The following is a 27567-nucleotide window of genomic DNA, read 5'->3' as shown; positions in this document are numbered from 1 at the left end:
TTCAGGCTACATTTTGTACTCAAAAATGTTTAATGCAAGGATAGTTTTCCAATGACAAGAATGATATAGTTGTATGTTCTAGTTCTTTTTTTTTCTTCATCAAAAGATAGATCACCTGAAATCACAAGATTATTTAGACCTGTGAAAGCTGCTACAGCAGAAAGCCGATAGCAGCTGTCACTTTATTATGGCCGGAAATGAAATAATTTCACCTGTAAAATAAAAGTTTAAAAACAAATTATGCAAATTCTAAATGTTATTTTAATCTGCTTCTTCAGTCCTTTCAGAACGTGACATTTGATCAACTGGTTCCACTATTATTACATTTTTATGGGTATAGGTTGTCTACCATATCTGGTTCAGATTTTAAGAATCTTCTGGCATTCAATCGGATGTAACGTTAGAATTTAAATGTACTGTGTTGAAAGCATTACAGCCTGAGGACCTAGTACTGCTATTTGCTATGGAGTTTCACAACTACGACATTTTAAACTGTCTGTAAGGTTCCTCACTTCGACGAATAAAATGAAAGACAAACGGCCTAGACTTTGGTTCTTTTATTTTGAAAGCATCCACCGGAAAAACACCATTCAACAGCTTGACAGCGCTGTTTTCACAAATTTCCATCCACGTTTCCGCTACATTCCCACCCCGCCCATCGGCTGGACGGTGGACGGTTTTTGGGAATCACCTTTCCGTGACCCCCCCCCCCCCCACCTGGACCCCCAGCTGCCCCCCGATGGAGGGCAACCACGCCACCACGCAGAGCGGCTGTGGCGATCCGGACAGGCCCGCTCATCCTGGGGGTTTCCCGAACCGCGACGCCGGAAAGGGCGACCCCCAGCCGGCGGGACGCGACGTGGACTTCCCGGTGTCTGTGGTTCTTCCCGCCGGCGGCACCGGGGAGAGAACGGGACTGCAGACACCCAAACAGTTCTGCTCGTTTCTGGGTCGGCCGCTCATAAGCTACACTATCCAGGCTTTCGAGAGGTGGGAGAATCACAAAAAATACAACGAGACTAAAATGTCATGAACCGTTATTGTGTGCAACATGTCCACGTGACTCCCAGGTTTCACACATTAGTGACTTCACTTCCACTAATGTCCAGTTATCAATCACATCGGTAGTAGTAAAAAGTATAGATCTAATGGATCCAACTTCTCAATTGAAAGAAGCTTAAAATGTTTTTATTGATTTTTATTTCTAATCATTTTAAAGAGATTTTTTTCACATGAAAACTCAAGTTTGGTGGAAACAGTTTCGGAAAGTTTTAAAAACCTTTTGAAATGTGTGTTGGAGGAAATGATCTGCCCTTGTCTGAAGCATAATGATGCTTTAACTCAATGAGCAAGTATCTCTTTGGATTATCAAGACAAACCGTCTCAAATTAGATTAGATTAGATTAATTCCACTTAATTGTCATTGCACATGTACAAGTACAGAGCAACGAAAGTGCAGTTTGGCATCCAACCAGAAGTGCAACAGAATAATAAAATCATAACAAATAACAGTATATACGGATTAATAACAAATAAAGTGCTATACAGAGGGTGGCTTATGCTTACCTGGTACTATTTGGTAATAAATTAGGCAAAAAAGTAGACTGATGAAATTCACCTTAAATAATGCGGAGATATAAACAAAAACTCTAGGGTTGCTAAACTGGTGCAAATATTCAGTGCATATTGACTTGACAGTGCAAACAAATGGTATAAAGTGTCTTCAGTGCATCAAAATCAAATGCTTGACAAATGTAATGTTCTTGAACATATTGATACACAAATAATATTAAATTAAATTTACCCTTAAACATGTACAAAAACCTGTCTACCGCTATCTGCACCCCTGGAAGTGTGGTTTTGACAGCAGCTGCTGCTAAAGAATGTGATTCTTTCCTCCGCCACTGGGGGGGATAGAGAGACCTCAGGCTCCACACCAGGGCGGAGAAGGTGGATGTTTACACTGTGTGGTGATCACCGCCTGACCCTCATTACAACAACGCAATAACAACCGGTGTTTATAATCCGACGTGTGTCCTCTCGGCGTGTTCTCCGTGTTTACAGTAACATCCTGGGACCGCAGGGCGGGGCGGAGAAGCTGCCTGTGTGGCCCCGGTGATCAGAGAGAGGTCGAAGGTCGTCCGTGTCGGTCATGAACTTGAACTAATGTGTTTCAGTCACATCCACAATCCGACTGTGGTCGATCATTAGTGGGGATGCTCGGCCTTGGAATGTTTTTCCGGATGCGTTTTCATGTTACTGGGACGTTGCACAATTTTCAAGTGCCTTATAACTTGAAAATCATATATTTTATCCCGATGCAGAATATATTTGCAGATTATTAATCATTTTGATAATTTGTTAAAGGGCTGTCAAAATCACCACTGTTTTTTTTATTGTAACTGTTTCATGTCTCTGAATAACAATTCGTTTACTTTGAACCCCGCAGGGTGTCGTGGATCCAGAGCATCGTGGTCGTTGTAGCCCGAGAAAACACGGACCTGATGGCGGACATCGTCCGGCGCTTCCGGCACAGGAAGGTTCGAGCGGTGCCGGGCGGCTCGACTCGTCACCGGTCGATACGGAACGGGATCCTCGCTTTAGGGGAGGAAGGGGGGGAGAGGCCGGCGGCGGGGAGGCCGAAGGTGGTCCTCATCCACGACGCCGTGCGGCCTTTTGTGGACGAGGACTTCCTGTACGAGATCGCCACGGCTGCCAAGGAGCACGGGGTCAGTATGATGAACGCTATTCTACCCGAAACACACAAATACCCTCAAGTGAAATCCCTCCCAACTGGTTCCCATCTATTCTGACGCAGCGTTTTACATACGCAAACAAACGTCTCGCCCCAAATGGAGGACGATTTGCTCCAGTTATTTCCTACTGAACCGGTCTGTTCAGAGCTGCAGTGATCTATGATGATCCTGGAGAACACCGTGGAAGTGGAGCCTGAGCTCACAAAGCTGAGTGAATGTCAGTAAACTGTCATTATTCGACTCGTCTCCGCGGCTGGTTTGCAGCTGCGACGGGGAGGTGGCGTAACCTCGGTGGCGACCATCAGTGTTTCCAGTCGCTGGCGGAGGCGGGACGCGTCTTGCTTTTCGAGAGAGCAGCGGATCGCGACCTCCCTGCCGAATGCCAGAGGCTCCTCGAGCCGCCGCCGCCGCCGCACGAGTAATTAAATCTCCAGTGTGGCTCAGACTCCGGCCCCCACAAACACCCCCTCTCCCCTGGCTCCCTCCCTGAAGTTAATTGGAAACACTCGGCCGCAGTTACAGGAATCGAACCTTTCACCTGGCGGGGCGACGGTGTTACGACGGAGCTCGCTGACAGGACGGCGCTCTGTGAAATAAACCCTCACGGCGGGCGGTTCCGCTCTGCGTTATCCCGCCGGGGGGGAGTGTGGGGGGGCCCCGACTCCCTCCGCCCGAAAAAAAACCCAGCGGAGGGTGGTTCTTTTGATTTTCAACCGCACGTTGCGACGCACGTGTTTGCTTTGCTACGATTTTTCCTCTCGCACGCGCCGGTCGAAGCTGTGGTCGAACTATAATCTCAGAAATGGTGATTATTTGGGATTTGCAAGAAGCACAAGCGGTGCGTGCTCCGGCTGCATGGTTGGGATTTATGCTCCTTTGTAATGTGGCGGCGGTCTTGATGTACGATCAGGGGGGGGGAAGTTCTCTCTTTGAAATGGGCACTTGTGGTTGCACGGATATCAAGCACATTTGAGAAGGAAAACAGTAACTGAAAGTCCAGTTTTTTTCCAGCTTCCCACAGCGTTTTTTGATCCCTGTGTGTGTGTTTCATGATTATGTCTTATTACACGGGGATGAAAGTTGTTACTGGAGGTTTAGCCTTCCACGAAACATTTTTGTTTATTTTTACCTACAATGAAAATGTACGAAGCGTCTCGGTTACTCATCCAATCGGTTTGGTCAGATTTCATTCGTCTGACTCATTTCCAGTGCAGAGCCCGTCTAGCGGTGTAACTTCTACCGATTATTGCGCTCGAGACGAATGCTAACAACTTCTTTCTTTGTCGACCCAGGCGGCGGGGGCCATCCGGCCTCTCGTTTCCACGGTGATAGCCACCACACCTGAGGGCTACCTGGACCACTCTCTGGAGCGGGGCAAGTACCGAGCCAGCGAGATGCCTCAGGGATTCACATATGACGTCATCCATCGAGCCTATCAGCGGGTAGAGACCGTTTCTTTTCCGCTTCCTTCAGCGGCTGCTCGGTTGCCAATGTGGGGTAGGCGGGCGGTGACGACGACAAGCATCAACAAACAAAGCGTGTGAGGATGAAGACGAGGGTCGTCACGGTTATGGCTTCCCACAATTAGAGGAGGATGAGTCAAATCACATCAATTGTCTCCACCTGGGAGCGATCGAAATGTTTTGGCTTGACTTTTGTGGAGAAAATGGAGCAGCTGCAGCCCGGAGTAAAAGGTTATGAACTGTAGAGCAGACGGGCAAAAGAAAAACGATTCCAGGGGAAGAATAACCTTTCGTGTGCGTGCTGCTGTTTGCTCAACTGGTTTTCTGGATAAGAAGCTCTTTGTAAAAGTTCATATTTTATTGCTGGGTTAGAGAGCAAAGCTTTACCATCTGTCACGCTGAGTATTCCCAACGTCCGGGTCAAAGGTCAGCCCGACCGACACAGGCGGATCGAGCTGAAGTCCAGAGTTCTTCCATATTTAAGTCCTACTCCTGCTATCTTAGTGGAAACCACACATGGCATCAGGCGATTAGCGATTACTCCTGGAAAAACAACGTATAAAACGACAGCCGGGTGGAGATCTAAGCTCTGAAAGTGGGTGATGCTCGTCGATCCCATCGGGCCTCCCACAGTCCTCCCATCGGTCGGCCCATGTGCCGCTGGACCCGGCGGGTTTCCCCGCGGCGGCGTCCGGGGAAAAGAAAAGAAGCCCCTCTTACACCGCTAAATTCACATTTCACAATTCACTCACATTTGAGCTGCGTCGTCGAGGCCGGCGAACCGGCGGAGGTCTCTGGAGAAACAGAAAGTTGTTTGGGGGGGGGCTTGAGAGCGTGTTCCCCGTCTCGCCACCTCTTCAAAAGCTGAGGGAAAGTGTCAGGTTGGGACTGGGACATTTGCGAGTTCATGGCTTGGCGTCCATTGAGGGTAGGAGAAGACAATGTGGGGGAAGGGGGACAGTGTGGGGAGGGCGGAGGGGGACACTGTATCCCCTCCCCAGTAAAAGCTTTTGTACCTGGAGAAAATGCTCAAGGTTCAGTTACAACTTGTTACTGCTGAGACTTCTCTCCTCATTTTCCATGGAATGAAAGACCCCCCCCCCTCTCTTATAGTGGGATAGAATATTACCCAGGTTTGGGTCATTTTTCTTTGTAGTATTTTACTGTATTTCAAACTCAACAAGCTCATCGCATCATTCCAAACTTCTATGAGATACACGAAACAGCCTCAAAGTAGGAATAAAATGAAACTTAATAATAAATGCATTTAGCAGGTCTATTCTTAAAGCGTTTGCAAACACATTAAAATATAAATACTTTTATTAGGTGATCAGCCAATGTTGTGTTTGAAGGCTTGTACGGCTGACGTTCAAGAAAATCAATAAATTCATCTCTAAGTGAATTTGTCATTAAAACGAGTCAGGAAAGTTTGAAGGAGGATAATCTCGACAGCAGTTGGTTCTCATCTCTGATGTTGCTACAGACAGATTTTGGAGGCCACTGCTGCTCGTAAAGGATTGTGGTTCGATACCCGGCCCGACACACAGCGACACTTCACGTATCCATTCACTTTTTATTGCCTTGTGTCCTGAAATCCCCCCAATTAAATCCACTTCCCTGTGGGATGTGCAGCATTAACATGCACATCCGTGCAAGAGTGTCTTTGGTTGAAGATGGGCCCAAGGCGTTTTTCATTATTTTAGTATGATTTTTAAATATTTTTTTCCATAAGATTCAGTTGATCGGGACGCACCCGACGTCGCAGCCACCAGTAACACATTTTTTTTCACACAAGCACATTTTGGGGATTTCCGTCCAATGAAATATACAAGAACCAAATGTTCTTACCTACTATTGAGCCGGGGAGCTTTCACTTGAACAAAACAAGGGAAAATAAAGAGCTGGAACAAGAAACGTCACATCTCTGCCCCTTTGAAAGGGGAACGTTTTATGAGTAGCTGCTTTTACGATAAAGAGAAAGGACCATAATGGACGGTAGAAGTTGCTTGGAGCGAGTGTAGAAAGACTCACGACTGAACTAGACCACCAGCAGCAGTTCAAACGTTGTAGAGACTCGATAATTTATAGAAGGAAGCACATGCCGTGTGTGCACAACAACGCCGGAAAATTCACCCAGAGCGGTAGGACTGTTGGTCCAATAAAAGACTTGCAAAGTGTCACTTTGTGAACCTCTTTTTCTTCAAGTTTTTAAGATATTTGCTTCTCACACAAAGAGAACACAGGAAGTCATTTTGGGGTCTGGACGTCCTTTAACATCTTTTGATTTAAGTTGATAATCTTTTTTTTGAATCAGTCGAAGGCTTTGATTCAGCTCGAATCCCCTCACAGAGACACGACTCAAGGCTCGCGTTGATAACCGGCTCACATTCGTCTCTTTGACATTTTTAAATGTAGCTTTCAAAAGGGGGCACCCAGCCGTCCACCAGTGCCGCCCCGCCCCGCCCCGCGGGTTTGGAAGGAACCCGTTGTTTTTTAACAGATTGTTTTTGTGTCTTTCCTTGTGCGTCTCTGCAGTGCAGCCAGTCAGACTTTGACTTTGGCACCGAGTGTCTCCATCTGGCTCTGCAGTACTGCGGCACCAACGCCAAGCTCATCCAGGGGCCGCCCACGCTGTGGAAGGTGAGCTCGCCAGGGGCCTGGGTGTAGTGGGGGGTGGGGGGGGGGGAGGGAGGGGTATTTGGTGACGGCTTTCAGGCAGTGTGCCCGCTGCCGATTTATCATATGGGCACAAAGCTGGTGAATTGAAAGTGAGGGGCCGCTGGCACAAGAGGAAGCACTAAGATATCTAATGTGACGTGCAGGGTTTGCATGTAGAAATTAGTTTAAATGTCTTGAATTTGATCCCTCAGATCATGGAGCTTTCTGCCGTCAAAAGCCACTTTGCCCAAATCCTGTTTTTCTTGTTAGACTCTGTTATGTGGACTCAAAGATAACTTGGGTTTTGTGTACCGAAGCTCTTCTGCCGTCACTCCACTATAACGCACATCATTTTGTTGGGACATTTGAGGACATTTTAAATAACGTTGGAAGACTCGTCTTTCCAGAAACAATTCCCCGGTTACTCTGGATAACTCTATTATCTATTCAACCAAATAGTTCAGGGACTCCTTGTACCCGTAGTATTCTAATTAGGGACTAAATGTGGGATAAAAACAACGCTGTTTCACAAACATTGTCGTGTTTGGTTCCTTCTGGACTGTTGGCTTTGCTTTAAAGTCGGCTGCTGGAACCAAAGCGGAGAATGGGCTTTTGGGGGAAAAAGAAACGTTAAATGGAAACTGTCCTAGATTTTCGTTTCTGGTCACGTGATCAAGGTCTGGCCGTGGGAGCAGGTTATTCGAGTCATTCGTTTGACATTTTCAGAGGCAAACAACTGTATTTCAAGCAAAAGCGAAGATGTTTTTTCCTATTCAGCGACTCGTCACACCATCAATGCTTTTAACCCAAATAAACATCTCAAGATCCTGGAAAAAAATCCAATTCTGTCCTCCAGGTGACCTACAAACGTGATTTAGCTGCTGCAGAGTCCATCATCAAAGGTCAGTTCCCTTCTTCATACGTTGTCCATCATCATCACGTCCTGTGATGTGTATAGTGGACTTTTTTGCTCCACTTGTGTTTTACACCAAGATGATGAGTCCATGTAGACGTGTACACATGAGAGGTTCCTTGCATTAGTATCGAAACGATCAGACATGAACCCTGAGGGAGGTTTTGTCTTTTCTTTTAATATATCGAGCCCAAAATGGCCCATGGACGTGCAGCGGGATGCGTTCTTAGGAGCCTTGTTCAGCTCCGCACGAAGCAAGTCGGGACAAGGGATACAATCACAATCAGACACATGGAAATAAAGATTCACCCCGCCAGCCCGTCGGACCGGCAGTTACCTGTTTGATGATGACGTCAGGCGCACGGTGATGTGAATGAATTCATTGTGTGGAAGAAAGTTCTCACATCTGTCAGTTTGAGAAACTGCCGTGTGTTTCAGTTTGTGTTCCTGTGTGCTCCCACATGCTTTTATACTCTGTGTGTGTGTGCGTGTGCGCGGTTAGAAGTGTGTACGAGCCACTTTCTCCGTAGATGACTGGCGGCGGGCGTTCCGGAGGTCCTCTCGTTCTGCTGCTGTGTGTCTCTGATGAGATGATGTTGTTTCGCAAAGTAAAAGTCAGCCGTCTGAAATTGACGTTCTCAAAATTGTGCCTAAACTACAAACTCGTGTTCTGAGCTTTTGTTCAGTTTTTGACCTCAAACCACCGGAGGAGAAGTGGGAGGAGCTCTTTCTGGCGCCCCTTGCTTTTTGAAAATCTGCAGAACAAAAGAGTAACAACTGTCACAGAACATGTCAGAACTGTAGGAGCACAGCTGCTTACATTGGATGTAAACCGTCCCGTCGCAGAGGTGCATTCCTGCTTGAAACGTCTGAAAACAGAATCTGCGTCTTAAATCCATTTACTTTCCGATCCTGGGTCACTTTCGGATAAATTTAGCAACTATTCCCATATTAAACCACAACTCTGATTGATGACTGGCCTCCTTCCTTGTGGGCACTTAAGATCTGAGAAACCGAAATGAGAGACGTGAGCGTGTTACCTAAAGGGTCGTTACATTATCAACACACTTGTGTTATTTCTAGTGACACTGGCCACTAATCCCAAAACCCCGTATTGAGTCAGCAGTCTTCCTTTGTCTCAAAGTAATGTATTTTTTTGGTTTTTGGTCCACGAGTGAAAACGATTTCAACCACATAAGATGCTTCTAAGGACCCGCCTCGTGGATTCCCAAGCTCTTTGCGTGTCTTCGCATAGGCGGTTGTTAACAAGTGGCCAAATAAGACATCATCAAACTGAGCACGGTCGCCACGGCGACGTGACCGCGGCGTAGTGGGTCTATAGCCCAACATTTGTGAACACGTGATTCTCATAAACCATACATTTTCTGCACTGATCCCACATCCAATGTTTAAAAATCTCCTTTGGCTGTTTGGCGAGGGGATGACTCAATTCTCTCTCTCTCTCTCTCGTGTCCTTCTCCTGCAGACGCCGTGTCGCGGTCGGCCTGTTTTGTCACAGGCGGATCCGCACGCGCCGCCGCGCTGGCTGGCGCCCTCCAGGAGCCCGCCCGGGCCCTCGGCACGGTGAGCGCGTTTTCCTCGCAGGCGTTTTAAAGCGCTCGTTTTCCCCCGAAACATCCTCGCAACTTTTAGTCGGACCGTCTCCTGGAGCATCCGCCCTCTGCCACTTTCCCTCCTCCCTCTTGTTTTCACCCTCCACCTCTCCGTCCCCCGGATGCAGCGGAGCAGATGGCCGTCGTACTTCCTGCACCGTGGAGGTTCTCCTGATTAATTGGGTGTTTAGCGATGACTTCTTCCATCGCTCCGTCCTGACGGGCTCCCACGTCACAGTTCCACATCAAAGTCCCCACGTTGCAAACGTCCTGTGTTTGATTTGTAAGACGGTTCCTTCCAGGCGATGGGGAAACGCCATCCACGTGCAGAGCAGTCTGAGGTATCTAATCAGACGGAGGAAACCAAGGTCCTCATGTCCTCAACCGCTGTGTGGTCTCCCTCGATCATCCTCTCGTCGTCTCTCTCTCTCTCTTTCTCCTGAGCAAACGGATGAGACCACACTAGACTTCTTCTAGACGTACACCCGGGCTCAGGGATGGAGGTCAAAGGTCAAGGTCGCTGTGACCTCTGGTCCCACTCTCTCGATATTTTAGGAATGCCTTGGGCAAGTTTCTTCAACGTCTGGCCCAAACGTCTTCCTAGATGAATTTGAGGACGGACCGGTTAGGTTTTCATCTGAGCTCACGAAGAACGTTGTTGGTTCGAACTCACGGATGAACATGTTGGCACGTTCACGCAAATAATCTATAGGATAAAATGATGGTGAGATGATTGCAGAGACATTTATAACTGTTTGCTGGAAGAATACACGAGTAAGGCCGTAATTATAGTTTTATTTGATGTTACAGAACATCTGTTTTAAATCTGAAGAGGAACAAAATCCTGCAAAATAAAACCGTGAGGATCCGGAGGACAAAAAAGCTTCAATGATCATAATAATGCTGTATATCGTAAAGGTGTTTATTGTATTCTTACTGTGTCCATCCCTCTATGTGCTTGTATTTCACTCTCCTCCAGACAAATCACCCACACATGGCTCCGGGTATAGAAACGTGTTTCCCAGATCATCCTGATATCGCTCTAAATTCCCCGTGTGGAGGTGTTGACAGTGAAGGGGGGGGGGGCAGCGCATGCTGCATGCTGCATTACACGGTACACGTTTCCATGTTCCAGCGTGATCAAATTCAATCAAATTAATCTGCAGGACTAAGGAGATATTCTTTGTGTGTTGAATGTGAAAGGAGTTCCTCCATGTTGTCACTATCTTACCTTCCTCGTTTGATAAATAACTATGAGCCATCAGGTATTCCCATCTTTATCATCTGTGAGTTTGGATCAAAGGCTAAACCGACCAGATGTTTTATGTTTTAAGTATATTAACAAGGGAAAAAGTATTTCATAAATAATGTAAACAACGGTCAAACCACCTCGTTTGTATTCACAAACCCTTTTATCTTGATTTATGATCATATTCTTGTATCAAGCCCAGATCAAACACCGACCTCAGACCCATGTTTCAACTCAGTGACGTTTTTCAATGATTAACCTCCTGGAAGAGGATCAGTCACTGAGATGGAGAGGAAGGAGTATTTTTGGGCAGAAGAGTGTTTTTTGGGGGTGATTCAGAGCTGAAGCGAGCAATGGACGTTTAATCGAGTACCTTTTTAAATGTGAGGAATACACTGTTTTTTCATTTCCATCGTCATCAGCTTTCCCTGTAGCTGCTGTTTGTTTCCCTCGTGGTGCCACCTCACGCTTGAATGTTATTTTAAATAAAAAAATCGGGTGTGATCATTTCTGGCCCCGGATTTGCGTCCTAGGTTTTCATTCTCATGGTCGGTCGTGGCTTCTCGGCTCTTCGGGCCGCGCAGAAATGAAAATGAACGTTCCTATTCTGGGATTTCGTACCCAACCTGGTTTAGATCATGTGATTTCTTTTTAATCTACAATCCCCAGCTCAAAGCCACGGGCAAGTTATCTTCCATGACCAATTAACCCACTTATGTTTCCCATAACCTTTCCACGTGTCGGATGACTTTCTTGTTATTTTAAGGCGCTACCACAACCTGCCTCTCCGTGCCAAACTCAAACAAGACTGGCTGCTTGTTTCCGGCGTGGGTGAAGCTGTCCCGGCGCGGTGGCCACGCCGTCCTTTCTGGTGGCCTCGTGTCACGCGTGTGCGAGAAGATCAGAGCTGCCTGGAGAGAAGCAGGACGCCAATCTGCTTGCTTCCTTTTGCGCTTTCAGGTTTTTGGCCGCGCGTCGGCGTTTGACTCAATTTACAGCGTAATTAGATTTAAGTTGGCTTGTGTCGAATTTCCGTTCCTGGCTTTTGCGCACGACTAGTCCAGAAGTATAAAGGAGCCCAGAGCCCGTCTCCTCCATTTTGTTCTAATAAGCTTCTGATCGCAGTCGATGGAAGTCGGCCACTGGGTTGCATTCGCCTTTGAATTCATATCAGTTCACGATCATACCGTGTGTCATGGGGTGTGGGGGGGGTGGGTGGGAGCAGAAGATTGTGCTCTCTCACTAAATGATTGACAAAGTGGCTGAAAAAACAGCAGTGAAGTCAATACGGCTCCTACTTTAAGCGTCATCACTCGGCGTTCTTTAACAAGCAGAATATCAACGGCATATATATATATATATATATATATATATATATATATATATATATATATATATTATCTTCATCTTACAGGAGCTGGACGTCGTCCCGGATCTGACGGGGGAGAACGCCAGCTATCTGTTAAAGGAGTGGAACTTCATCCAGTTTTCTGTAAGTTCCCATTTTAAGCTCAACCTTTAAAAAAAAAAAAAAAACGTGTTTTTCATCAGAGGGGGAAAAGTTGTGATCTAGTTTTTGATTTCCTCGGCCTCCAGGTGGATCATTCTCGGCCGGCTGAAGTGGAAGCGCTGCTGGCGGCTCTGGAGGCGGCGGACCGGGCTCCTCTCCACCCGCTGGTCGTCATTTGGGTGAGTTCATACTGCGGCAAAAGTGCGCTTTGTGCTGAGACCGAGACGCGAATACTTAAAAATACAAAATTTCAGGTCAATCCATTTTTGGTTTTGCTCAAAAGCACAAAAATGAATCTGGGTGGTTTTAAATGTAAAGGTCAAGGCCTCGACCAGAGTTTATATTATCCAACAATTATCTTGTTGGATTGAATAAACAATACTGAGAGGTGATCGACCTGCTGCTATTTCAAGAAGAATCATTTACAGGTAAATTCTTCTACAAGTTATGAGGGATTTTCATTCCAATAACTAAGAATAAATAGTAATCAACGTAACAGTGGTGGAACAGCCGGCGTCCCTCAGGTAACAAAGTTGGACAAAGAGCAACCGGGTCCGTTTGCACTGGAGTGAAACGCGTCTTATTGTCTTTTCCCACACTTCGAATGAACTTTGAATGAACTTTTCTTTGAATACAAACATCTGCCGCAGGACGGATTAAGTTTCTTCGAGGTAAACGCTCAACGCAGAGAGCCCATCCTTATCTTTTTTTTTTTTATGCGCTCAACTGATCAAATGTCATCCATGGAACAATGTAATATTTTTGTAAAGGCCTCCAAACCCTCTGTGTCAATTTGGAAAATTGTCTCATAGTTTTCAAGGGGTTACAGAAGCATTGACGTGAATTGAGGGGGGGGACCTTCAGAGGGCCGATTTCTACCACAAACAAGTTTTGCACTGCGATAGTTTCACCCTAAAAATGAAAGCTGAGTTACAAACAAACTCAATTCACATGAGAAACCCTTTCTTTGATGAGGAATGATGGTCACCTCCATACATGACAAAGCGTGTCTGGATCACGCTGCCCTAATTAAGGGGAAATAAACACACAAGTAAATAGATTTACGGCTGAATTGGAGGATGATTATACCCTCCGACGAAGGCTGTGCATCAACCAGCCCGTGTTCACGCTCAGCAGAGCGTCTCCAACCGCGACCTCAGACAAACAGGCCTGTGGAGTCGTCACACGTCTAAACGGCTGAGTGAACAATGAGCGGTAATTTCTCCGAAGAGCAGAGACGCTCTGCGTTGGCGAGCGTCTTGAAAGGTGCCACCATGACTTTTGTTTATTTTTTTTTAGGTGCAGTGGAGCGATTCGGACGAGCTGCTCGGCGGGAGAGCGGCGGCGGCGGCGGCGGCGGCTGTCATCACGGACCTGTCCTCAGCCGCCAAACTCCGAAATATTCTCCTCTACGGCATACAACTCCATCAGTCAAAGGTAAGCCCTCGCTTGCCCTTCCCCCCTCCCCCCCTCCCCCGCACCTCCCGTCTCTCTTTTTCTTCCTTCCTGAAGTCGACCGGAGTCGCTGCTGCGCCTTGAGAGGCCAAACAAAACAGACTGGTAAACGTCTTTCAAGTGTCTCGTTCCAGTGACCTGTCTTGCTTTTATGCCTCGGGGCGAGGTTGCTGTCTTTTATCACACGTGTGTGAGCGTGTGTACTCGGGCGTTTTTAAGAAAAGAAAGTCATACGTAGGGGCAGGAATGAATGTGTTCCCGCGAGTGTGATTAACAGGGCAGGATGTCAACTTTTCAACTCGCGCCGCCGCCGCCGTTGTTGTTGTGTAGTATTCTTGCAACTGAACGCCAGCGGGATGAAAAGGATACGGTGGTGCTTCGGGTTCAAAAAAAAGCTCCACCCACCCCAGTTGAATTGTAGGTCGAACATAGAGTGTTCTGCAGAGGGGAGCCCACGCAGGTGTGTCCTGAAACCTACATTCTCTCTGTTGACCAGCAGGGCGGCGACTCATCTGGCTGCAAAAACAAGCCAGTTTGTATTGACGTCAATGAGAAAATGACTCCACTTCTCTCTCAGTGAACACAGCATGATGTTCTTTCAGTGAAGCATGGTCCATTTGGAGTGGAGTTGGCTACCGATGGAGTTGCATCCGTCCGTTGCGAATGAAAAAAACATCATCGCAAGGTCCGCAATACAAATGCCGACGATTGCCGCAGTTCACAGACCAATAGATGGCATCGCGATGACGAGGCCCACTCCCTATATACAGTAGTAAAACCTCCTGCGTGGGCCGTGTGTGGGCTGGAGTCATCGGGGGGATGCGGTTAACCTGGAGTCCACAATTTACTCCTCCGTCATTATGGGATTATATCAAATGTAATAACTCATCACAGGTGTCTGGTCTCCTGCTACCAAAGCCGTCGGGTAAAATCACAACATTTGGGCCTGACGTGCGGTTAATGATATGTGAAATACAACCAACCAAAGACCGGAGTGCTGAATATCGTTGCCCTTTTGCTCGGGACTGACTGCTGCGGTGTGATGAAGTAGGGTTTTTTTTTTTTGGTCAGCTGCGCCACTTCACAAATCAGCCGGAGAAGCCCCTGCGTCCGAGACGAGGTGGACGCCGGCTTCATCCCCCCCGCAGACGAGACCGGTGAGCTGAGGTGAATCTGCGTCGCCTTATTAGAAGGAGATGCTTGGTGCTGCCGCCGGCCCACATCTGGGTTCGCTTCAGCTATCGGATGTTGGACATCACGGTTTTCCTCCGAATTACGGAACCAACGCCGTTAATTAGTCATCCTGCTTGGACGGAGAGGAGAGGAAGGGAGTGGACGGGGGTCGATGCCGGTGTCCGCCATGATAAAACGCTTATCGTTATGAGATAGTGGGGAAGCAGAACACAGGCCTGTATAAATCACGGTTAGTGATTCGTTATAATGAGGATAATTCTTCCCAGATGGCCTCGTTCGTACTTGCCTGCCAACACTGTCAGAGGAAAGATCTGAGCATTAATACAGACAAAGTGAACATATTCAGGCAATCTGTGTGATTGGTGAAAAATGCATCATATCTGTGCGGATTTCTTTTTTTTGTTTTGTTTGTTTAAAGAGCCCGAACCTCCGATGAGACAATAGGAGCAGCATCCAGAGGCACCATGTTGTTGTCGGATTGGTCACATGAAGGCCGGCCTGGATCCCACATTCTGTTCCCCGAGGGGAAAGATAATATTTTACGGTTTGGAAAGCTTTATTGAGGAAGAGCTATTAAAACCGTGAGTTATGCTGCGGTTTTGAACAAGTGTCTTTCCTGAGACATTTGACAGGAGACTCGCTATCCGTGAACTTGGTTTATATTGAGATGTTGCCTCCAGTATATACTGAAGTTTAAAATAAGTGCTTTTCATTATTTCATCTCTGTGTGTGGCTTGCCCACCAGCTTCAGCACCACTGAGAAAACCCAAAGTCAACACAATGTTCTGCTTTATCATGTAGTCCAACATTGACCAAATTAGGACTGTTGCCCTAAATTTGTCATCAGTCGTGAAGGCCAAGAGTCAACTCAGCCTTTTACTGTTTTATTGCTGTGTCACTGTTCTCAAAGCGACGCAGGAGGCCTTTAGCCACCAGCGGCGTGACGAATAGTCGACAGGCAAATGAGAAATACTCGCCTGCACATTTTAGATGTCTAGATGGCTTTTATTGTGAAACTAATAATTAGAGGAGATCATGTTTGAAGGGTTAAGTCGTCTCACATGAGATAATTACAGCTCGCAATGCTCAAATGTGTTCAGTTTTGAGCTGGCTCGTTTCAGGCGTTATGTCTTATTATTGTAATAATGTTTACTCTTCTGGATCAAACTGCAAGGTTCAGAGTACCCTCACCAAGGCCTTTTGCTGCCAGGGAATAATAATATTTTAATGTTATAATCAGAGCTGCGTGTCACTGGAAATATTTAGAATCCAGCAAAGTATAAAACCTGAACATAAGCAATAGCTGTCTCTTTGTTTATGTTTTCAGGCAATAGTCTAGATGTCTTTTTTTAGTGCAGCTAGACTAGAGCTTCTTTCTTTTAAAGTTGCTCTGAGGAACTTTTAACTGGTTCTGAAACTGACGTCGCGATATGAACTACATGAGTAGACCATCAGAGAGAACATTGTCTATTTCTAAATATTTCTTCTTAATGCCAGTAATGTTTGAGGTATGGCGAAATCGATGAACAGAGAAATAGAAGCCGCAACCAGGCCACCGTGGACGGCCTCAGATCCAAGTGGACCTGCCGGAGGACCAGGACCAGGTCCTTTTGTAAACATTGTTCCTCCTTTATATGATTTCATTCGTATTCCCTCGTTGTGCATCACCCTGAGGAATTACTGGAAGCACCCACCTCTCTGGAAAAGTACCATCTATTTTCATGCTCCCGACAGCGAGGCTGCATGAGCGCATGGAACAGTGTTCGTCCCAGAGCGGTCGGGGGGGGGAAAAAAAACTCATTCTCGGTTACCTCATTAACCTTTCGTGATGACTTTTTTTTGGGATGGAGTGGATTCTCTGAAACGAGGCCTGACTGTCGTTCCACTCTGTGGAGGGAAAGGAGCGAAATGGTCTCTCCGGGGGGGGGGGGGGACAAAAAAGGGCGCGTGAGCAAAGCACCTCTACGGAGCTTCTTTACGTTTTTGTGTCGTTACCTCTGCGAGAAGAAGATGCCCACGAGCCAAACATCAGGTGCCATAATGTGTGAAACCGCATCAGTCCCGAAGTCGCTGGCACCGGATCCTCGTCGGCCCGGCTTGGTGTTGTGGGAGTGCCGACGTTGTGCGCTATCGGTGTCGATAGGAAGTGTCATTGGATCCCTCCTCGCACAGGGTCCCGGCGACTTGTCATGCGCTGAAAAGGCAGTTGTCAGGGTGATGTATGGGTGTTGTAATCCCCTCAGTGAGAGCCCTGATGTTTACCCAGCCCCATATTTCCTCCTCCTCAAAGAGCCCGGACCGGGAATCCTAAACCCGAGAAGAGATTAGCCGGCCAGGGAAGAAAAGCGAGGGAGAGAAAGGACAGGAGGGAGGCGGAGGAGGGGGTGGAGGGTGTAAGGGTGGAGAAAAGGAGAGCGCTCTATAGGTCTATTCTCCTCTACCTGTTTAGAGCTGGAGTCTGAAAGGTGGACGGGTGAAACCCAACACGACCCACGAGACACTCGTGGAGTTGCACCCTCGCCGGGGTCATGGGAGGTCAGAGGAGGACGTCCCTGTTGTTGTGACACACTCGGGACTTTTCTTAGGCGGATTCCACCAGCTGTCCTCTGCTGAATAAACAAACGCTGAAGCATCGCACGAAAGGAATCACAGGCCACACAAAATATCCTGTAACGGGCTGATTTGATCTGTTTGGGCGACCTCTGTTCTGCGTTAGCGTGTCAGCTACTTTACCGCGTTCGTCGTATCCCAGTTATCTCATATTGTCTTTTATCTGGATGTTGACTGAGTAACGCTGTCAAACTCATGGTGGCGCTAAAGAAAAAGTAGCACCTTTCCTCTCGAGCAAATCCAACAATAGCCTTCGGGTGAATGAGTGACGGGGGGGGTCATATCTTCCAGGATGAATGAGAGTTGGAACCTTTTAATGTGCATCGTCTCCCTGAAGTGCGTGCGTTATCCTCTTTGTCTACTTTGATCGACAGCCGAGGGTAAATGTGAGGAGGAAGCTAATCAAAACCTTGCAGATGGCGGCAGTGAAGGAATGACTGACAGGGGGCTGACAGATTTTGTGTGTCTTTCCCCGTTTCACCCCCACGGTGGAATCCTGACATCTTCATACAGACAGAAGCCCGGGGATCCCCCCTAGTGATGCACTTGTACAGTGTTGGGGTCGCAGCCTGCAACATGTGCAGGATATCAAGCTGAGAGTGCTCCAGATGTGCGTCGGTCTGTGTGAAACTTGACCGCCGGAGTTTGGCTCAAGGAATTAGGCATACCGAAGCACTGTTTACTCAGCTTTGATATCTTAGATTTTTTTTTTTTTTAAAGGACCAGCGAGCGTGCTTTCGGGGGCCGACGGACGATTTTTGGAAATGACATTCCAAGAGACAAGACTTGCAGACGGACAGATTGTTCTCCGGGAGGATTAATGAGAGGCAGCTCTTCCCAATTGGTTTGCAAACAGTCAATCCCTCAGAGAACCGGGCTGAAGGTTTGCGTTTGTTTGTTTTGCCACTCGGGTTGTGGGCCGTTTCTGACCACCCACACGAATCCTGGTTCGAGTTTTCTCCCCGGCTCGTCGGGGTTCTGTGGCGGCTGAGCTCCGGCTCGGCGGGGATTACGCCTTCATTCAACGGGCCCCATCAAAGATTGTTTTTGCGGCGCTCACCTTCCTGCTCGTGCTTTTGTTTGCAGGGACGTCTTGATGCACATGCTTGTCTGATTTGGGTGTGGTGGAAAATAGCTGCGGAAAAGCACACAGCGGATTCAGACCCGGGAAAAACACCACCAGATGGCCCGAGACGCTGGCTAAAGGCTGCTGCATGTGTGATCGGAGGACGAGCTGAACAATCCCAATCATAAAAAAAAGAGACCTTTACTTAAAACCTTGTGTTGTTATTGTGAAAAAACACTAAATCCAGCCAACAAAGGGGGAAGTGGTGGCAGATGCCAGAAGTTCTGAAAACATTTGATTTGCAAAATGCGCAATGCAGCTGCAGAGTCTTGGTTCATATTTGATTGGCGCCGCCTGGTTGAGCAGTTTGAGCTTGAGTTTGACATTTTTTTTCCTCCATTGTTAAGACAGCGAGTCGTGTCCATCGCGCTGCTCGCACCACGATCTCGTGCACTTCATAAAAAGCCAATCGGATCTCTCAACTTTAAATGGATCAACGGATTGGCTGGATCTCCAACGCCATCTCGAGTTGGGCTCGCCGTCTAACTTTGTATGGGATAAGGACATTATAAGATATGTAGAATAAGTATGAAATATACCACATGAACATAATAGCTCAAAAAACGGCTGGCAAGTCTTGAGAATTGGGCCTTGAAGCCAAAATCTAATTTCCTGCTCTGTTGGAAACCCCCAACTGGACGTGGGTAGTTATAAATAACCGGATTTCAAGGTAGCATTTAAGAACCCAAAATCCGGTCTGCTATTTTAACGTCCTCCACTGGATCTCAAGGTCACGGGGTGTCATGTGAAAATGATTTTCCCCCTCCCAGCTTCTCGCGCCGGACCCTTCTGGTTCTCACACTGCATCTGTCAAGTCACACGGCCGGCTTCGTCCCCTTGATGTTTAGTCTGCGGCGCACCGATATTTTGACAGCGCTACAAAAACACAGTGTTGCACCTATGTTTGTGTGTTTGGCTGGCGGCCGACTGCGATTGCGATCTGGTGCTTGTGCAAAGCGCGGAGGTGAGGGCGCTAAGCCTGAAAATCCGGCTTTTAATAAATGTCTTGTTTTGTGAAACACTTCTGCACCTGCGCCTGACCTCGGGCGGCCCCGGGTGTACGGGCCGTGTTTGGCTTCCCTTGGCTTGGTGTAAGTGATACAGTGTGATAAGTAAATGAGGCATCAGCGGACGTGCTGTGTGTGTGTGTGTGTGTGTGTGTGTGTGTGTGTGTGTGTGTGTGTGCACGTGCATTTTTTGGGGGGGAGATTTGGTATGTCCCCGTTCATGAATCCCACCCACGCCTTCATGCTTTCATACCTCCTCAACCAAAGAGCCATTGTTCTGCTTACTGTTTTGAGGCACGTCTTTCGCCGAGTCGAATTCAAACAAAGGCGTCTCTCGCCGGAGCATGTTTAAAGAAAAGAAACTGAAGGGATGCAGCGGAAATAAAGAGCTACCCGACGTCCCGTTCTCTGCAGGGTTCGGCTTCTCTGAAGAGCAGAAAGGAAGTCGTACATTGGACGTGACTGACGTTCGGCTGTGTTTGCCCAACAGACGCCCCTAGACAGGATATTTTGGAAACCGGTGTTGAAAGAGCTTTACCAGCGTACCGTGAAAGGGTTGTGCGGCGGCCATTGTTCCCTCAATGGGGTCTTAAAAGCAGTTATCAATACAAAAGTTCGCTTTTTTTTTTTTTTGTATGGCTGAAAAAGTCTGAGGGAACTCGTAAAAGTAGGCTGGGAGACGGAGTTATTCAGTGCGCCTCCTTTATGACGCCTTTCAGATGAAGTGAGGCCGAACGGGAACGACGGGACATTCAGTCGGTGGCTCTGAAAGCGTCTCGCAAGTTCAATAAAACACGTCCCCCGAGGTACGAAACGACGCTCACGTCGCTGTCGTCTCGTTTTTATTTACAAAGCTCAACTTTCAGTGTGAGGATGATGAATGAAGGTTGTTAAGATCCAGCGCTTGTGTGGCGTTTTTCCCTCTCTGTGTACTTTAAGGTACCTACTTAAGGGACCTTGATCACCTTTCATTGATCGGGCCGTTTCCTTCCCTGAGCTTAAATACCTTTTGTCACAATAAGTTATTTTTCTTTCTTGAAGATGTATTTGCTGCTAATACTTCTGCTTCACTCGTCATATTGACATGACTAACTCATTTTTAAAGTGAAGTGAAGTTTGGGCACAAAAAATAACGACATGGAGTCTCGGGTTGGATGTTTCCCTCGTATACCTTCAACGAGAAGCCAGAGAAAGCTGCTAAAGAACCGATGTGACCCCGTCGGACCGGAATGGTGACGCGGACGCTGCCGAGTGTATTTTTCAGCCGGCCGCCATTTGTCTTTGTCTAAATGAGTCTCCGCAGCAGCCTGGCGGCGTTTGGATTTGCGCTCCAACCAAAGCTCTTGGACCGGCCAGTAATCGGACCTCGTTGCCCTCTTCACTCGCCGGCGCTTCGCCCCGAGCTGCTGCCTGTCTTCAATGGTACACAGGGGGGGGGGGGGGGGGGGGGGGGGCGAGGGGGCCAGGAGCCCCCGAAACTCGATCCGCACCTCAGACCAAAGCGCCCCGGTGTGTCTGAGCAGCATCGTGTCACACCATTTTTCTCAGATGATGGTAGGAGAGTGAAAGTGGAGAATGCTCTCTGGCCTTCTTTCTAGTAATGATGCTGCCCTCATGTGGATGCTGCAGCTATTAGGACTGCAGCTCCCCTCATGTCACCGGCAGCCAGAGAGGCCATAAAAGCGTTTGTCAGCGCTCTCATGGTTACGGTAGCTGGTGTGACTCTTAACAACTTTTTTCCAGTTCTCTCGCCCGCCAAGCGTTTCCACAGGCCGTCGCTCCGTTAGGGACCCGGCGCCGTTGGCGCGTCATGAAGGGGGGACAGAAGTGGGAGCCCTCAGCAGCAGCCGTCCTCGGGGGAGACACGGAGACGGACAAACTGTCACCGTTAGAGTTCCTAATGGCCTCGAAGCTTCCCAGCAGGTTCTTCCTGTGCGGCGGAGAGCAGAGAGGTTGATGGTATCTGCGGCATTAAACAGAGAGTTTGAGGGATTGCTTATTGTGTGGTCCACTGAAACCCCCCCCGCCCCCCCCACCTCCCCAGCCGCCCTCTGTCGCCAGGCGTTTCAAAGACCTGTCGCCTCACGGCTTGTCAAAACCCTCCCGTTTAAGCAAAAATAGAAGCTAATGATTGAAGTTCCATTCCATAAACTTGTGGTTTGGAATAACAAGGCCGCGTGTTTGTACATTCGTACACGTGGAAGCGATTGAGAGCGCTTTGCTTTTAGTTACTGCGCAGTCAAACGGCTATTTGTTATTCATGTATTACAACCAGGCTGTCATTTAATTTCATAATATGACTTCTCTTTTGGATCGGTGTCCTGGGAATAGAAGGAAAAAGCCGAACGCCGCTGAAGTCCCCAGACCATCTCTCCAACTATGACTGGTGTCCGCTGGTATCCCCCCCCCGTGATCACATAGTGTTTGCGAAAAGGTCTCTATTTTTAAACGTGAAATCTGTCGAGAGAAACTATATAAATGTCATGCAGGCCACGAAGGGATTGGACGCGTCGGTAATCGATGTAGCAGAGGCTCTGCTGTCAGTGGAAACAAAAAAACCCCCAAAAAAACCAGTGTGTTTCAGAATATATAAATGTGTCGCTTTCCCGTTGGGCACGGCATGCGTTACCGGTGAAGGTCCTTCCACTAATGTGAATAAACGATGATACTTTTGGCCGGGACACCCTTAAAGTGGTGCTTTGTGGCAGTTATTCATTGCGAAGTGGAAAGTTAGTTCCCCTTACGTCTGATAATAGCAAAGGGAGTCTCGTAAAAGAACAGCCCTTTTAGAGGAGAATAAAGTCAAATTCCCCCTCTCGCACTTCAGACCACGGCGAGTCTCTCTGTCTGTCACCGCTGAAGGAATCGCTCCTCGCCGTGGACAGGTGAGCTCAAACCGCTCCATCACCAAAGCACCACCCTGCTGGCTCCACCTCTCCTCTTTGCCCCGCAAACCGCTCGCCCCCCTCCGCATCTCTTTCCCAGTATGAAGGGTCTTCGGTATGCGTGCGTGCTGTTTCGGCCGCCGCTTTGTTACTCCCGGTTGGTCGGGGGACGACGGGGGGGGGGGCACCAGCTTTTTTCCGTCGAGGTCTAACCGATATGCAGATGCGAATATCTCTGATGCCTCCGAGTCTGTTGCCGTTCAGTGATTCCACCCCCCCCCCCCCCCCCCCCCCCCCTCCCACACACACACACGCACACACACACACGCACACGCCACATTTGAGGCCTGAGTGGCAGTTGGGACGACTTAAAGCTGTGCCACGGGTCAATGAAGAGCTCCGCTCTTATTTGCGTCCCGCTGTGAACGACTTGATTCAATAACGCCGTTTTTATGAAGCGTGATTCATATTTCAAAGGCCGCATATCTGGGATGGATCTCACTCCGCGCTCGGGCCAAGTCGGGTTTAGAACTTTTTGATCCTCCTTGGTGATCTCGACATGCTTGTTCTTATTTCTCTCGCGTGCTCGCTCCAGTGTTTTCTATTATTTATTTTCTCTCCCCGCCTGTAAGGAGAACAGACCCCCGCAGCAGCGTCATTAGCGGCGGTTTGGACGCCGCGGCGGTCCTCAATGGGCGCGAGGCGCCCGGGCCGCTCGCGACTCTCCCCGTCGCGCGCGGCGACGCGCTTTGGGTGGCAATCGAGCGGCAATCGCGCTCGTCCCCTTTTATTTTTTTTATTTTTATTTTTTTACCGCCGGCTCCCCCGGACACGTGCAACGGCTCAAGTGCTCGCCGTGCGAAGACGTAATTTATTTTAGATAACAATCGGAGGAAATGCTTTCATCTGATTGCTTATGGCGTAAACAATGAAATAAGACGCAATTAGATTTCACCAGGACGCTTTGATTTCTCAGGCCGAGCTGGTGACTGATCGCCGATGAATCTTTGCATATTTGCGATGATATGTGGCATCAGTTGCTTTGCGTTGGCTGCTTACAGATGTACTGGATCGCCTCATCGCCTCCTACTTTTGATTAAGCCAGAGGAAACAATGAGTTGGGTAAATACTGAAGAAAAGCAGGAAAGCCTCTGTTTTTCCCTTTTTAATTCTTCAAAGATTTGGCCAGTTTTCAAATCTAAAAAGCATATTAAGAAGAGATTGTAGAAGCTCGCAGCCTCTGGAGCCCGTTCAAAGGCATCATATTTTGATTCCATCTTCCTTCCTTTTTTTTCATTCCTCCCCGTTGATTAAAGCAACGAGGAGTGGCTGATCTGTACTCCAGTTCCCCGTCGGGTCGGTTCGGTGTGGAAAATCCATGTGTCACCCGACTCCCCTGCTCCGCCGGCCCCGCCGGCCCCTGATTGGGGGGGAGAAGTGCTCCGGGAGTTTGGGGGTCTCGCTCTCATCAGGCCTGATTCCACGCTCGCCGCTCTCACACCTCGTCACTTCGGATCCGTCCGGTGGAGAAAGGACAGAGAGAGAGAGAGATTATTTCTTTTTCTCCTGGACTTGATCTCATGCTCGCGTCCAAAAGTGCTTAGACACAAGTCGTGATGCCAGAGGCGTTTGGACGCCAGAGCTGAAGATGTGTTCAACAGGACCTTCTGGATCACAAATCACACCTTTCTTTGTGATTTTAGCACCATTTACTCAACTTAATATATTTTGATGTTCCTGTCGGTTGATGTTAGGACGGTAAAATCCCCCCGTTGAATTGTTTTAACCGACCCTTTGAGAGTTGGCCGATGAAGTCGGCGGTGAACCCAGGAGAGGAAGAAGAGTCGTGTGGGTTGTGGGGGGGGGGGTTGGAACCCGTTCCGTTTTAAAGGATGATCACGGTTTATTACAACTCGGATCCAGTTTTTGTTGGTTTTGCCGTCGTTTCTGTTTGTCTCGATAACGCGGTGCTCGCCAAAGTAAAAGTCCATTTTCATTTTGTCGCGACTTACTGGAGCCCTCAAATAGACACGAGACATTCTTACTGTCTTTAGTTCCACCTGCTCTGACCGGTCAAAGTGTTTTGCTGCGAAGGAGAGGAAACAACAAGATGTTAACTTGAATCTTTTGCAGGTAGTCAGATGTCTGAGAAAATGATTCTACTTCTCTCTTGATTTATTTCCTCAGTCAACATGAGTTTATGGTCTTAATTTCTAGTTCAAAGTCTTTTTCAATGCAGTGCGACGTTCATAAATGGTCCATTTCGAGTCAAATTGACCACAAAGGAGAATTAGACTTGGGCCCACAATTTTTTTGCTATAAATGAGGCTTAAAAAGCCAACGGATGGAGTTAACAAACCCAATTAAATGTCCGTGGGCCAAAAATGAAAAGCCTGCTTTTGTCTCTCTCTCAAAACGACTCATTGTTAAAGACATGAATTGTGACAGTAAACATGCCTGCATGTTAGAATTATAGGTTTCATTGAGTTTGCCAAAACTGTGGAAATACTATCCAGAATGTAAAAAAAAGAGAATCACTTACTATTTAACTGATGTAAGTTTTATGAATGCAGAAGTAAAACAATTTGCTCGATGCAAAGACCAACATGAATGCCAAAGCTTTCTTTTCCTTCTTCTCTGTATCATTTAAACGTTTTCAAGAAATGAAGGTACGTTTTATGCGTTCTCCCTCGTTCACGCTGCCCCATCAAAAGCCTCGTTAAAGTCCACGATCCGTTTATGCCCAAAGTCCAGGTAGAGCACGAAGCATAAACCTACGCCGGGAAAAATGCTTAACGATAAAAGTGAAGCTCGTTGAGCTGCGGCTCCTCTCGAAGAGATGAATCATTCTTAGGCCTCATCAGGGGACTGAACCAGAGCAAGGAGTCGCCGTGGCCCGAGGAACCGAGTGAAAACCATTTCAAGTGGAGAACAAAGAAAGAAGAAAGCGACGCAGAAGAGGAAAGCAAAGCCGCCACAACTGTGGAGATCTTCAGAGGAAAGGGAGAAGGAACGTAGTTCTGTCCAATATCATGCACCATAGATCTCCGAGGAGGCCTTGTTGGTTCACAAGCTTCAAAGGACTTAAAATCAACACAAATTTGTGAAAAGAGAAAGTTAAGTCTCCCACCCCCCTCCCCTTCTTTGGTAAATTGTTTCCATCAGTAGATCCCAACATCAAAGAAATCTTTGATTCCACAGTAAAACTACACGTGGTGAATCCAGTGTGTGAGCATCCATGTCGGAGTCCAGGAGGGTTTTAAGATGCTGACTTTGGATGTTGTAGCTCCTTCCTAACAGGCCTCCAACGAACTACAGTGTGTGCCATCACACTGCTTTCATCCAACGGGAGAAAAGAGCAACGGGAACAATTTTGAGCGGTTGGTCATTTGCAGGCTTCTCTGCACGTATTGAGTGTCTGTCTCTCTCTCTCTCAGGACTCGGAGCGCTGGGAGAGGTCAGTATCGAAGGTCGCTGAGATTGCGTCAGTCCTGATCCGAGAGAGGAGCCCCGCCCTGGTGGGACAGCTTCTGCAGGCCTGAAGGGAAAAGCGGAACCAGAAGAACCCCCCCACCCCCCTGAGTGACTTTCCGGCAAATATGTCTATAAAAACATTGTGTCTTAACCGCTGGACGAAGTTGTTAATGACTTGATTAATACGGTAATTAGGGGCCTATATTTTTGTACTTTGTGTAAATGCTTATTTAAGGCAATAAATGGCATGTGTTTTGCATACTGTGCTCTACGATTGTTTATTTATATTACCATCTTAACATCGACTCTAGAATCAAAGGATAAAGTAAGCGGAGTCAGATGTGCAGAGACTTGCTATCACTTTTTCTCCCCCGACTCATCAAACAAATAAACGAGTCAATACACAGTGTGCTTTTCAAAATAAACTTCCATTTCCACAAGAACTTAAACAACCACTGGGTACGGTTTGGATTAGTGACGCTAATGACGTGAGAAAAATATGTGACAAAATAAGCCAACTTTTTTATTTCCCACTCGTGTCACCTGATCGACGTCCTGTGAACATGTCGTGGAACAAAACGTGGAATTAGTTTGAGTGAATGCACTACCAAACATCTGAATACCCAGGTCAACATTTGACTTTGTGTGATCACGTGAGTGCAGCTGGCCTCGGGCTTCATGTACCTGTCAGAGGAAAGGGTCAAAAACAACGGTGCACATCAAAGACGCCTTAAGAGTGTTGATGGCGGAGCATTCCTGAGGAGCCCACAAAGGCCCCGTCGCTTTGTGTACACCTCTCACACTTCCAGGGCATCTCCAGTTTCCTGCGCTTTCTGCGTCCTCGGCTACTCGCTGGAATTCCAACTGTTGATTGAGAGCCGCCCCGGGGGGGGGGGGGGGGGCGTCTCCGGATTCCTGTGACGAACTCCTCACAACAAAGTCAGCTTGTGTTTCTATAGAACGCGGCCCCACGGAGGAGCGCTGCCAGCAACTGGTGGGAGGTGAATGTAAACATTTTAAGTCATCCATTCAGGATTTTTCCTTTCACTTCCCTCCTGAATGTTTCCACCTTCTCTACATTAATGTGTTATATTTCTTTTCTGTAGCTCTGTCAATGACGTACACTGTTAAAGGATAAAGTTGCACTTGATCTATATTTTCTCACCTACCTCTCCTGTCTTGTACTGATTATCTCTTACAAAACGCTGCATCATTAATAATGAGGCACAAGTTTGAAGGAAGGAGGTCCAGTGACCAGAAAACTCATTAAAAAAAAGATAGGTTACCATGGTGACAGCGAATGATGGATTCTGTGATAAAATACATGATAACATTCTCTGTCTTAAAGGTCGTCTTATCATTTTGCTGAAGGTAACAAACGAGGCTCTCCTTTGAGTACAGCGCCACCTGGTGGTTAAGAAAATCCAACATGACGTGAGTGTGAGACATTGTCTCTCCACTAGGGGGCGGGTCAGATTTGTAATACAGGCTTTGGACGCCTTATTCTGCTTTTTAGCAGAATTGGCCGTGAATAAATATACAATGTTTTCTCTATTGTCATTTTTTGCCTACTCAATATAAATATTGTAGCCTATTCAAATCTACCAATTACAATGTGATTATTCAGGTGAATGTTTACAAAATGAAATATAAA

General features: G+C 47.6%; 1 protein-coding gene across 1 annotated transcript; it reads left to right on the top strand.

Moving 5' to 3' along the window:
- Positions 1-576: 576 nt before the first annotated feature.
- Positions 577-26172, top strand: crppa (CDP-L-ribitol pyrophosphorylase A). The gene is made up of 10 exons (XM_040165560.2): positions 577-990; positions 2450-2729; positions 4049-4198; positions 6755-6859; positions 7734-7779; positions 9277-9374; positions 12067-12144; positions 12249-12341; positions 13462-13599; positions 25877-26172. Exons 1-10 carry the CDS (start codon positions 740-742, stop codon positions 25979-25981), a joined length of 1344 nt encoding a protein of 447 aa, XP_040021494.1. The 5' UTR covers positions 577-739; the 3' UTR covers positions 25982-26172.
- Positions 26173-27567: the final 1395 nt, after the last annotated feature.

This window comes from Gasterosteus aculeatus, chromosome 20 (genome assembly GCF_964276395.1).
Source record: "Gasterosteus aculeatus chromosome 20, fGasAcu3.hap1.1, whole genome shotgun sequence".
NCBI lineage: Eukaryota > Metazoa > Chordata > Actinopteri > Perciformes > Gasterosteidae > Gasterosteus > Gasterosteus aculeatus.
This window is presented reverse-complemented; position numbering and strand designations above follow the sequence as displayed.